Raw genomic sequence first — 13,774 nt, forward strand, 5'->3', positions numbered from 1 at the left:
TACAACAGCAACAACATGTATTTATCTAGCACCTTTAATGTAATGAAACATCCCAAGATGCTTCACAGAAGCATTATAAAACAAGACACCAAGCCGCATAAGGAGATATTAGGTCAAATGGCTAAAAACTTGGTCAAAGAGGTAGGTTTTAAGGAGTGCCTTAAAGGAGGAAAGTAAGGTACAGAGGCAGAGATGTTTAGCGAGGAAATTCCAGAGCTCGGGGCCCAGGCAACTGAAGGTGCAGCCACCAACGATGGAGCAATTAAAATTGGGGAGGTCAGGACTGCCGCAGGGTAGATATCTTGGAGGGTTGTGGGGCTGGAAGAGAATACAGAGACAGGGAGAGATGAGGTCATGGCGGGGGGGGGGGATTTAAAAACAAGGATGATAATTTTAAAATCAAGTTGTCGCTTTGCCAAGAGCCAATGTCGGTTAGCGGGCACAGGGATAAGGGAATGGGACTTGCTGCGAGTTGCGAGACCAGTCAAGAGCGAATTGCAATATCGAGTCTAGAAGTAACAAAGGCATGAATAAGGGCTTCAGCAGTAAATGAGATGGGGCAGAGTTGAATGCTGTCATGGAGGTGGAAATAGGCGATAGTGATGGCACGGATATGAGGTCAGAAGCTCATCTTGGGATTAAATATGACACCAAGTTTGCGAGCAGACTCGATTAATCTCAGACTGTTGCCATGTAGAGGGATGCAGTGGGTAGTTAGGAAACAAAGTTTGAAGCAGGCACTAAAAACAATGGCTTCAGTCTTTCCAATATTTAATTGGAGGACATTTCTGCTCATCCAGATGCCAAATATGGAATCTGATTGATTGGCAACAGTACAGGAGTTGAGAGAGGTAGAGCTGGGTGTCGTCAACATACGTGTGAAACTGGGCAGTCAAGTTTCCTAAAAACAAAAAACTGCGGAGGCTGGAAATCCAAAACAAAAACAGAATTACCTGGAAAAACTCAGCAGGTCTGGCAGCATCAGCGGAGAAGAATAAAGTTGACATTTCGAGTCCTCATGACCCTTCAACAGAACTGGGTAAAATTAGGAGAGGGGTGAAATATAAGCTGGTTTAAGGTAGAGGGGGGGTGGGGGGGGGGAGGAGAGGAGTTGGGGGGAGAGAAGTTGGGGTGGCGGGGTGGGGGGGGGCGGTGGTGGTTGTAGGGACAAGCAAGCAGTGATAGGAGCAGATAATCAAAAGATGTCACAGACAAAAGAACAAAGAGGTGTTGAAGGTGGTGACATTATCTAAACGAATGTGCTAATTAAGAATGGATAGGATGACACACAAGGTACAGCTCTAGTGGGGGTGGGGTGAAATAAGACTAACAGGGCATAAAAGGTATAAATTTTTTTAAAAATGGAAATAGGTGGGAAAAGAAAAATCTATATAAATTATTGGAAAAAAACAAAAGGGAGGGGGAAGAACCGGAAAGGGGGTGGGGATGGAGGAGGGAGTTCAAGATCTAAAGTTGCTGAACTCAATATTCAGTCCGGAAGGCTGTAAAGTGCCTAGTCGGAAGATAAGGTGCTGTTCCTCCAGTGAAGCCCATCGCTCCGACTAGGCGCTTTACAGCCTTCCGGACTGAATATTGAGTTCAACAACTTTAGATCTTGAACTCCCTCCTCCATCCCCACCCCCTTTCCGTTTCTTCCCCCTCCCTTTTGTTTTTTCCAATAATTTATATAGATTTTTCTTTTCCCACCTATTTCCATTATTTTTAAATTTATACCTTTTATGCCCTGTTAAGTCTTATTTCACCCCACCCCCACTAGAGCTGTACCTTGTGCGTCCTCCTATCCATTCTTAATTAGCACATTCTCTTAGATAATATCACCACCTTCAACACCTCTTTGTTCTTTTGTCTGTGACATCTTTTGATTATCTGCTCCTATCATTGCTTGCTTGTCCCTACAACCACCCCCCCACTTCTCTCCTCCTCCCCCCCCCCACCCCTTAAACCAGCTTATATTTCACCCCTCTCTTAATTTTACTCAGTTCTGTTGAAGGGTCATGAGGTCTCGAAACGTCAACTTTATTCTTCTCCGCCGATGCTGCCAGACCTGCTGAGTTTTTCCAGGCAATTCTGTTTTTGTTTCAGTCAAGTTTCCTGCTTGGATTGCTATTTAGAAATGCGTGATGGAAATCTGCATGTATAAAATCTAGGAGAGAATGGGCAGAGAGTTTAGTTGCATTGTTAAATAGTCCACTAAAGTTCAATGCCTAGCCCCATTAATGAAGAATGGCCATTTGTCCAAGGTACTAAGTGGATGAAGAGTAGGAGAGATCGCTTACTGTCCTGGCCAACACCACCAAAATAGTTAATCTGGTCATTAGTGCTGAGGCCACACTATGCACAAATTGGCTGTCAACAGTTTTCTTCCATCACAAATCTACATAACAATAGTGTCTACACTTTAAAAGTACATCATTGTCTGTTAAGTACTTTGGTACATTCTGACAATGTAGAAAACACTCTTAAATCTCAAGTTCTTTCTTTGTGCATATGAACATAAGAATTAGGAGGTCACTCGGCCCCTCAAGCCTGCTCCACCATTCAGTAAGATCATGGCTGATCTGAATGTAACCTCAACCCCACATTCCTGCCTACCCCCGATGACCTTTCACCTTCTTGTTAATCAAGAACCTATCCAGCTTTGCCTTAAAAACATTCAAAGACTCTGCTTCCACCGTCTTTTGAGGAAGAAAGTTCCAAAGACACTCAACCCTTAGAGAAAAAGTTTTTCCTCATCTCTGTCTTAAATGAGCGACCCCTTATTTTTAAACTGTGACCCCTAGTTTTAGATTCTCCCACAAGGGGAAACATCCTCTCCACATCCACCCTGTCAAGACCCCTCAGGATCTTAAAGGTTTCAATTCCAGAGCTTGGGGCCCAGGCAGCTGAAGGCACAGCCACCAACAGCACAGCATATTGTAATGCCTTCACAGTCTTTATGATATACAGTGTAAAGAAGTACCTGTCTCTGAGGTTCAAGTCAATAGCTTGTAATGCTATCTATTGAGACCTACGGATGGTTTGTTTTATGTGAAATTGGGGAGACACAGATTAAAGAACTCTGAAAAGAAAATTAAGATTATGACACCGGGAGCAAATAACACAAATCTTAAGAGGAGATGGTGAACCACTTCACTGATTTTGAAAGAACAATAAATACAGAACTGATATTAGAAGAGAATCGTTAGATAGCATTTTAATAATATTTATAATAAGCATGGGCCATTTGTTAAAATGAACCAATATAGTACCTGACTTCTTCAATTTCTTTTCTTTTACAAATTTTTCTTGTTCCTTTTTGAAATTTCCAATAATTGTCTACAAGTTGCAAAAAAATGAAAAGTATTAAGCTGATTAACAATCACTTTTATTCTATTGTAGCAAATGCCTTGATGGGCTTAAAACACATCTATAAGAATACCAGAGCATAAAGACATTGGTTGGTAATATTGTATATTCAGATCTCCTTAAACAGGCTGATTTTAAAGTTCCCATCAGTGGAAACAATGCTTGGGAGGGTTAAAATCACCACATCCATATACTAGCCCAAGTACTGTTCCCAAATGGCAACCTTGAATTCGGCTGAGGCTCCTGTTGCAGGCAGATGGGGCCTGAAATTTAAACATACAAGTCGCGGCCCAATTAGGTCATTGGCACTGAATCTGTATGTTAAATTTGGCATTCGGGAAGACTGCAACAGGCCAACCCCTGGTAGCCAAACCATAGTGGGGATGTGGACTGGGCAGAAGAGGCTACAGCAAATTCGATCGAGGCAATCCTGGTATATTTAAATGATGCTTGGGAGTTAAAATGACTCAGGACTCAGACTGCACTCCCAGCCGGGGTTTCCCTCCTCTTGTACCCTTCTCACCTGCCAATATGTCCCCAATTAAAATCAACCTCAATAACTCAGTAGGCAAAAGCACTGAGAGATAAAGAGTGCTGAAGCTCACAGACTAGGGCAGGCATTCAAACTCTTGTTCACAGTGAGTAAGCCAATTTCAGACAAGGGAACAGTGACAGCAGCATTGCTGACCTCAGTGTCACCATCTATTGAAGAGAAACAAAAGCATCAGACTAGCATTTCCCTCCTTTATGCTATCCAGCAATCCTGCTGGAAAATGCTTACGTTAATAGGATTGGGCCCAGCTAAAATAACCTCTAAAAGAAGCAGCCTGAAATAGCACTACTTGGCTAAGATATCAGAGGTTGCAACTGCATATGGAGCTGTACCCCAGCATGAGAAAGCGCCTTGAAGAAGAGAAGAAAACAGGAGCTGAGGTGAAGGAGAAGAAAACAGGAAGGACTTTTAAAAATAAAATTAAAACCTTGCATTTTCCAATTACTGAATACCTAACCAATTACCTACATCTTCTAGACTTATTTTTTAACTACATCATTTTACATCAAATCACAATCTCAAAATTATAGAATCAATAAAATTTTTTTGAATTATTCAGTTCAATAAGGAACAGAAAAAAAGCAAAAGCTCCTAATAAAAATGAAATTATTTAATATTTTTTGCAGAATATTTTCAACATTAACAAAGGTTTAAAAAACTTCACTGAGCAACGCCAAGTCTGATGTTTATAGTTGGTTGAATCAACTAAACCGTGAAATGTTCAGAGATGAAGCAGAGTAATGGATTAGGAAAGTCTGGATTCCAGTCATCTCGTCTTTAAGTATATACTAACCGCAAAATATTTCTCGCTAAAGATAAGTATGAAATAAATATCTTGAAAATGATTTTTTCTTCTCAAGCAGAGGCATTGACACAAAAGGGCATTTACTGCACCAATTGTGGGGCATGCGCAGGGTTTTAAATGCACTGACATCTGAGGACTATGGGATAACAGCTAGCGCTGCTTGAGTGGCAGGATAATCAAGAATTTCAGTTATACAGTAACAAAATCCAGCTACTTTACATCCAGTTTACCCAATATTTTTACTACAAAGGGACATATTAAATTGGAATAAACGTCCTTCCTAATCCCAAGAAGTGCATCAAGTGTTGCAGCACTTACCCAAAGACTGTGGAAATTGATCGATTTCTGACAATGCTAATTTATTGGAATTAAGTCACTGCAAGAGTCAGGACTCTACAGTTGACCTGAGTGCTCATATGACAGGGAAGGAAACAACTGCAACTAGGATTAAAGTTCCCCTCATGGTTGCTTTCCAGTGAGCTCTGCTAGATAAGCTAATCAGGCAGGTTAATGTAATAGGTGTGGACCTTTCTGAAGTAGAAAACACACCCACAATTTAACTTGTCTGTTCTTGCCACAGATGCTGTCTGACCTGCTAGAAAATACTCGAGTGCGCATTAGATGAGCAGAGTGATGGGCTCACCTTTGATACTCTGTCCTAATTGGGTTTCTCTCATATTAAGTTATGCATGCTGGAACTCAAGATCTAATAATTTAAAGGCACTGAAGATTTAAGCATCACAGTGCTACTCTTTGTTATTTGTGTCTAAAATTTTGTCTTATAATCAAAAATAAGGTATCATTTGCTGGTGTTCTCTCCTGATACTGTAAGAAGCTGTTTCCAGTATTGCTGTGCCTCACAAGAAATTGTAATGCCTACATACATACGAACATATAAATTAGGAGCAGGAATAGGCCATTCATCCCCTCAAGCCTGCTGCACCATTTGGTAAGATCATCGCTGATCTAATTGTGGCCTCAACTCCACTTTCCTGTCTACCCCCTATACCCTATAACTCCCTTGTTAGTCAAGAATCTATCCAACTCAATCTTAAAAATATTCAATGACCCTGCTCTTTGGGGAAGAGAATTTCACAGGCCAATCATCCTAAGAGAAAATGATTTCTCCTCATCTCTGCCTTAAATGGGAAACCCCCTTATTTTTGAAATGGGTCTCCCAGTCCTAGTCTCTCCCACAAGGGGGAACATCCTCTCAGCAACCATCTTGTCAATTCCCCTCAGGGTTATATATGTTGATGTATCATTTATCATATATATAAGATCACCTCTCATTGCCTGTTGCATAAAGAAGTATCTTTGCAGCTTTTAGATAGTTGAAAGTTTAGAACAATTTGGTTCAGCAATGCCTTGGCTCCACACCTTCTGAATCAGAAGGCTGCTGATTCAAATCCCACGCCAGGAGCAGACTACACTTTACTGAAGCACTGAGCAGATGCTGTTACTTGGGTGAGACATTAAAATGAAGATGGTTTACCTGCTCCAGTAGACATAAAAGATTCTGGGCATTATTCAAAGAAGAGCAAATTCTCCTGGTGTCCTAGATAACATTTCTTTCTCTCTCAGTCAAAAATAAGTGCTAACCGATCATCCACTTCAGTTGTTGTTTCTGGGACTTTGTTGTGCACAATTTAATTGCCACGTTTGCCTGTATAACAGAATTGTCTAGGAATAGACTGCCAACCTAATCAGGCACATTATTTAAACGCAATTTCTTTCTTTTATGCAACTTCATGATTTCAAAATATTGGTATATTCAATGCCATATTCAATGCTCAGTGCCACAACAGTGGGGCAAGGGGAGGATTCCTTATACTGTTGAATTCAATTCACCTGCGATCGTATTGAAATCCTGAGGGACTGTTTAAGAAGAAGCCTAAGAAGAAGGCACCCAGAGTCGGCTAGAAACTTTTTTTCCCAATATGTTCATCCATATGTTTGCCTCTACCTTTTCTTTCACTCTCCTTCTTGCTTTTATTTCTTGTCTCTTTATCCATTTTACTTCAATTTTCCTGTTTTCTCTATAAAAAGATTCAGAATGTGATGTGGAGAGAGCAACATGCCGAGGTTGAGGGAGTCAGGTGCATCGTTCGATCTGCTGGGGAGCAAATTTTAAATGGAGCTGGGGAATGGGCCCCTGATGTAGAAGCTGACTCATCCCAAGGACTGTCCTGGGCAGCGGTTGTGCAGGTGTTTAAAACATAGCTGCTTGCTGTGAGGTAGACTCAGGTAGAACTAAATTTGTTGCTCTCCTTGGTGCATTACGAGAAGGGTGACGTCCAGCAGGTATCTTGAAGTTACTTGTTCAGTATTGTATTGGGGGTATTCTGGAAACAGTCACTTATAAATTCTCCTACCAACAGAGTGTATGTGGTACAAGAGACCGAGGTAGAAAAATGGAAACAACTAGGCAATTTTTTAAAAAAATGAAAGTCGACCATTTGGTTTATAATTTTGGTATTAATAAAGCAATTTTTGCCAATGCTATTTAGATTACAATAGTCCATAGATTATGTGTAACTGATCGTGGTAACTGTAACAAGAGCACCCTCTGCTGCACAGTCTCCCTCTGCAGATTCATTGGCATATGTACTGGTTGCCTAGGAGCCCAGCAGTAAACTTTTCTGTAATTATTTGTCACCTCCCTCATTGTTTACAGATACTCTACCCTCATTACAGTTTGAAGGAGCCAAGAACTTGTATAATGTGTGAAGAATAGTTGGCAAACACCTGCATTTTAAATTCTGCAGTTATGTAGCCATTCAACTAGGTGCGTTTACTAAATAAAAAGGAAAATTCAGTGGCACAGAGCACTGGCTCTTTTGCTACAGCTTGGTATTAAAAAATAGATTTATCATTGGAAATTTAGATTAGCTATGGCAAACTGTCATTGCCGCACAATAATAAGCACATTCCAGTCCTTAGCAGTTCAGAAGTACTGCAGAAATATCTCGCTGTAACATATCCCTATATACACATGGTGAATCTTAGACAAATGCTCTTTCCGTACTTCACAATTTTTCTGTCACAGTAACTTTGTTAATGACTTACACATCATGGCAGTTCTAAGCAGTGATGTCCACAAGAGCCTGAAAACTCAATCTATAGGACTTGATTTTGCATTGTACTGTATGGCTGTAAAACCTATACAACTCTTGTGGCCATTGATGTTTAGCGTTACAAGTGACTGACTGCCAAACCTGACTATTTGTAGTTGTATTAGCTGTAATTTGCCAACTGTTAGGCCAAAAGAGTAGCACCAACAGAAAAGGCAAGGTGAGATCATCTGGTATTCTGTTCATATCCAGGTGTCATAGGTCATGACTCCAGCAGGGGGTGTGATCCTGGCATGGACACGATGAGCTGAGTGTCCTCCTTTTGTGTTGTAATGACTATGACTCTACGACTACGGAAAAAATCAAAATCGATCAATAATGCTACCTCCTCCAAGTGTTATTTATAGTGCACTAGATAATGAATTTGCATTTAATTCCTGGGCATGTTATTTTAAGAAGAGACAAATGGTATACAAAATAAATTAAACCCGTAATTATCAACGTTGTCCCATCACCACTACTGGTTTTATCAAATGAATATTTCTGACCCGGTAAAATACAAAGGGAACCAGCGCACTATCTTTACCACTCAGTGGAATATCCAACTTAATACTCATAACCTTGTTTTAACAGATAATTTCTTGCAATACTGTAGTTGTTCAAACCATGTCAAGGAGATTGTCTATTTTATGTTCCTCTACAGATTTCTTTATTGTTTGGGCAGTTTCTCGCACTGTGTCCGATACTTTCTTTGTAGCAGATGTAGCAACATCCCGTAGGTAGCCTGCAATTAATTAAAAGATACATTTAAATAAGACACAATTATCTTTTACAAAACACTTTTTAATTTTAAAATATTCTTTATAGGTTTAGCAAAGCATTGTTTTATGAAATTGCTTCCCAACAGCAATGTAGCATGAAAGGCACTGAGACACCACTATTTCATAGGTGAACTTTTGTTCCATTTTGATAGTGTACAGTCTTCCCTTCGAATATTTCCTTTGTCTTCCCAAAAACAGAGTGCATGAGGCTTTACTGTTTCTACACATTTGCTGATGTTAATGAACATTTCTTTTGACATTCCTTTTCTTTTTAGCATTAAAGTCTGAATAAACTCATCACATTTTAACTATATTTAGTTTCATCCAAGTACGGAAAATCACACATCTGTGCACACTTCCTGACAATTATCCCAATTATAAATCCTAGGTGTACATTTGTAATTGAAACTGCCTGTGTAAACTTGTCACAGTATAATCATATCTCCTTCCGGGGGAAGTTCTGTACCACTGACGGTTGAATGCAATTACTGCATAAGTTTACACAAGCGGTTTCCATTATAAAAATACGGACCTAGGAATTTATCTTGGGAATATATAAAAATAGACAAAATCTATGACTTTTAAATGGTGAGTAACTTACATCTGCAAACCCTCGTCCCACTATCCCTTACCATCGAATTCTAATTCATTCGTAGGATACACCTGACTGCTATATGCATGCGATCTTAATCTTAGGTTTTATAAGCTTCTATAGGCCAGGAATCATCCTTCATCTTTTCTTCTTGAATAGCATTCTAAATGTCAGAGCTGTCATCACTGGGGAAACATTGGAGCTGACACAGATTGCAAAACCACTTAATAAGCGATGGCTAAGGAACTAGGTCGCACGTCAATCCATAATCAGTGACAGTGTCACTGAAGTGACACTTGCTGTATGTCATATGATTGACATTACTTTATAATGGAATGTTGTGAGGGATAATCAGTGCAAAGGGATTGCAGTGCTGAGGAAACTAATAAGAAAACACCAACTTACATTTATATAGTACCTTAATCAATGGAAAACATCCAAGTCATGCAATACTGCAGAAATGTATTCAAATATGGATGCTGAGGCAACGGAGATATTAAGAAGAGTGACTAAAAGATCCAAAGAGGAAGGTTTTCAGAAGGGTCTTGAAGGATGAGAGAGTGGTGGATAGGCAGAGGTGTTCAGGTTGCGAATGCAGGGCATAGTGCCTAGAAGGCTGAAGGCTCAACCATTAATGATGGAGTGATGGGAGTGGGAGATGTTTAAAAGGACAACGTTGGACGAATGCAGGTTTATTGGAGGGTTTAAGGTTGGAGCAGATTAGAGGCAGGGAAGATAAGGCTGCAAAGGCACCCAGACACAGGGGTGAGAATTTCAAACGGAAAGCACTGGGGAAACGAGCGCCCATCTAGGTCAGTGAGCACAGGGCTGTTGCATGGTGGAATGTGTGTGTGTTATAACGTGCATTTATATAGTGCCTTTAACATAGTAAAACATTTCAAGGCGATTCACAGGATCCTAATCAAACAAAAATTGACAGAGCCAAACAAGGAGGTATTAGGATAAGCGACCAAAAATAAGGTTAAAGAGGTAGGTTATATGGAGCGCATTAAAATGAGGAGAGGTGGAGAGGTTTAGGGAGCGAATTCCAGAGCTTAGGACCTAAACATCTGAAGGCGCAGATGCTATGGTGGGATGATAGAAATCGGGGATGTGTTGGAGAACACAATTGGAGGTTATAGAAACCTTAGAGAATTATAGGGCTGGAGAAAATTATGGAAAAAGGGAGGGATGGATCAGAAGAAAGACTCACATTTATTTGGCACCTTTCACAACCAAGGAACATCTCAAAGTGCTTACAGCCAATGAAGCACTTTCTGAAGCATGGTCACTGTTATAGGAAACATGGCAGCCAATTTGCACACAAACAACAATGTGATAATGACCAATCTGTTTTTGGTGATGTTGATTGAGGGATAAACTTTAGCCATGACACCAGGGATTAGTCCCCTGCCCTTCTTTTAAAAAGTGCTATGGATCTTTTACAGCCACCTGAGCAGACAGACGGGGCCTTGGTTTAATGTCTCATCTGAACGACAGCACTTCCGACAGTGCAGTACTCTCTCAGTACAGCACTGGAGTGTCAGCCTTGATTGTTGTGCTCAAGCCCTTGGGGAGGGACTTGAACTCGGAACCTTGTGACTCTGAGATGTGAGTGCTATCAACTGAACCACGGCTGACACCCATGGAGGGATTTGGATACAAGGATGAAAGATCCAAATTTGAGGCATTAATAGACAGGAAACCAACTTGGGTCAGTGAGCACGAGAGTGACAGGTGAATGGACTCGGCATGAGTCAATATAGTATTTACTTGTGTAGTTGGTAGCTCAGTTTGGATTCCCAGATGTGTGAATAGTTTCCAAGTAAAATTAAGCCTCACACATGAGAGAGCTGTGAAATTTCAGGATTTCTAAAGAGGCATTTTTGTAAATGTATTGTTTGTAGACTGCTATGTCCCGCTCCTCCCCCTCACCATATAAAAATTCACAGTACCAGCAGGTGGTTTCCACTGCTCCACTGGAACTGACAGGCCAACAGAAACCTGCAGCGAACAAGTCCTATCCTTACCAACATGTCAAAAGACTGCCATTTCCAGCCGTGTAACCTAGCAGCAGTCAGTCTTGATCTCAACAGCCATTTGACTAACTCAACCACTTGACTAGCTCAGCGAAGTGGATGTGCTAGCCAATTCAGACAGCCTACAGGGTCTTCTTGCCAAGTCAATGAATTAGCTAACTTTCCCAAGCTGGTCAGATTCTTATGCGATGCCTCTCACAGTGCATCTTGCCCCAACATGTCTTTGGCACAAGAGCAGAGAACATTGTAAATCTCATCTCAAATTTTGCACTCAAGGCTCATTAAAGGATTTTCCCTTACCGAGGTTTGAACCCCCCTAACCCCACACAATCTTGAGATTGGACACCTCCATTCAGACCAGATTAAGGTAAGAGGATTGGAGTATTGTTGGAACATTATTTGGCTGCTTAATTTTATCTGTAATACAACACGAACACCCTGGAAATGCAACTGTACCAGGAGTGCAGAGAATTAAGTGCTGATGATCAGAAGAAGTAGTCACTGTAGAAAAAAAATTTCAATTTGGAAACGAATAACAATGGTGGACAATGTTCCAAGAGCAAAGATGTTGGAAATCTGAAAAAAAAAACATGCTGGAGATACGCACCAGGTCTCACAGCATCTATGGAGAGAGAGGAAGAGTGTTAGTGTTCAGGTTGATGACCCTTATCCATAGCCCAGTCCACAGGAGCTCAGGCTTCAGATCAGGCCTGTTTTTATTTTACAGCCTGCTGTGTCTCTGGGTCAGAGGGGGCAGTGTGGTCCTCATCTATCACAGCCTCCACACCCTGGAATCCACACCTTTGCTGTTGCTCTCTCCAACTTCAAGAAGCTCCCTCAAGACCTAACTTTGCAACTGCACAAGATTCTTCTGCCCAAATGTTTCTCCCAAAATTTCATTCCATTTTTGGGGGTAGAATTAGTGGGCTGTTGCTGATGGATTGGGTGTGGGTTTTACATTCAGGGTCGAACAATACACTAACAGTGATCTCCAAACTAAACCAACACTGATCAGTCAGCTACAAGCATTGGGAGTTGAAACAGATGATTAACAGCTCAATCATCATTCAGGTCCCAGTTTATTATTCAACATGAGAAATGAATTTTGACATTTAAAAAAAAAAATTTCTGGAAAAACTAGAATTTAAAAATCTTTAATAAACAACCTTTATGATTGATGTTTCATCAAAACTAAAATTTGGAACAACTTAGGAATAAATTTCTTCTAAAGACTATAAATATAAGATTAAGGCTTTTATTTTTGCCAGCATTTGTTCCCCAAGCAGAGTTGCCCAGTGGCATTAACAGTCAACCATGTAGTAAATAACTGCAGTTCCATGCATGGTAGACTGGATGATTCCCTTCCCTGAAGAATGTTAATGAACCTATAGCAGGACTGTCAGAAGAGATTTGATGAACTGGCAAAAGCATATCCCATTCACAACTATCAAAATAGAGTGACTCCCATAAGCCTGCCTCATTTACCAACTCCACAAGTCAGAGATGTTTGGCTGGTGAACATTAAGAAGGACGTGAAGGACATTGACAGCGGAAATGATTTACAAAAATAGTTCCAGGGATGAGTCACTTCAGTACATGGACAGTTTGGAGAAACTGGGGTTGTTCTCCTTGGGGGAATAAAAGGTTAAGAGGAGATTTGATAGAAGTGTTCAAAATCATAAGCAGTCTAGACAAGATTCAGAGAAACTGTTCAAATGGCAGCAGGGTCTAGAACAAGAGGTGATTGACAAAAGAACCAACAGCAGAATGAGAATTTTTTTTGTTTTAATGCAGAGTGGTTGGGACCTGGAATGCGCTGCCTGAGTGTGTGGTGGAGGCAGTGTCAATGAGGGCTTTCAAAGGGGGAACTGGACAAACACCTGTATGGAAAAAAAGTGTGCAGGCCCACCAGAAAAGGGCAGGGGAGTGGAACTAGAGGAGTTGCTCTGGAAGAGAGATGGGCAGAGGCACGAGGGGCTGAATGACCTCCTTCTGTGTTGTAACCATTCTGATTCTAAACATGACCCTCTGTCTTGAGACAAAGCTTTTATTTCATAAACAAGGGGAGGGGGAGAGGTGGTGGGGAGGGGGGGCAAGGGGAGGGGGAGGGGGAGAGAGGAGGGGGGGGGAGAGGGGGAGAGAGGAGGGGGGGGAGAGGGGGAGAGAGGAGGGGGGGGAGAGGGGGAGAGAGGAGGGGGGGGGAGAGGGGGAGAGAGGAGGGGGGGGGAGAGGGGGAGAGAGGGGGAGAGAGGAGGGGGGGGGAGAGGGGGAGAGAGGAGGGGGGGGAGAGGGGGGGGGAGAGGGGGGGAGAGGGGGGGGGGAGAGGGGGAGAGAGGAGGGGGGGAGAGGGGAGAGAGGAGGGGGGGAGAGGGGGAGAGAGGAGCGGGGGGAGAGGGGGAGAGAGGAGGGGGGGGAGAGGGGGAGAGAGGAGGGGGGGGAGAGGGGGAGAGAGGAGGGGGGGGAGAGGGGGAGAGAGGAGGGGGGGGAGAGGGGGAGAGAGGAGGGGGGGGAGAGGGGGAGAGAG

General features: G+C 41.9%; 1 protein-coding gene across 3 annotated transcripts in view; it reads right to left on the bottom strand.

The window, feature by feature from the left end:
* LOC144696117 (synapse-associated protein 1-like) overlaps positions 1 to 13,774 on the bottom strand; it is a 32,107-nt gene that overhangs the window by 16,416 nt on the left and 1,917 nt on the right. For 2 of the 3 annotated variants that reach the window (XM_078567418.1, XM_078567417.1), the window contains exons 2-3: positions 8,464 to 8,582; positions 3,270 to 3,336 (exon numbers count right to left, since the gene is read on the bottom strand). In XM_078567418.1, the coding sequence (XP_078423544.1) occupies positions 3,270 to 3,336; positions 8,464 to 8,582 (186 nt within the window). The remainder of the gene's footprint in view (positions 1 to 3,269; positions 3,337 to 8,463; positions 8,583 to 13,774) is intronic. The other variant, XM_078567419.1, reaches the window with a different exon arrangement.

The sequence above is a fragment of the Cetorhinus maximus genome, chromosome 21 (genome assembly GCF_964194155.1).
Source record: "Cetorhinus maximus chromosome 21, sCetMax3.hap1.1, whole genome shotgun sequence".
Taxonomy (NCBI): domain Eukaryota; kingdom Metazoa; phylum Chordata; class Chondrichthyes; order Lamniformes; family Cetorhinidae; genus Cetorhinus; species Cetorhinus maximus.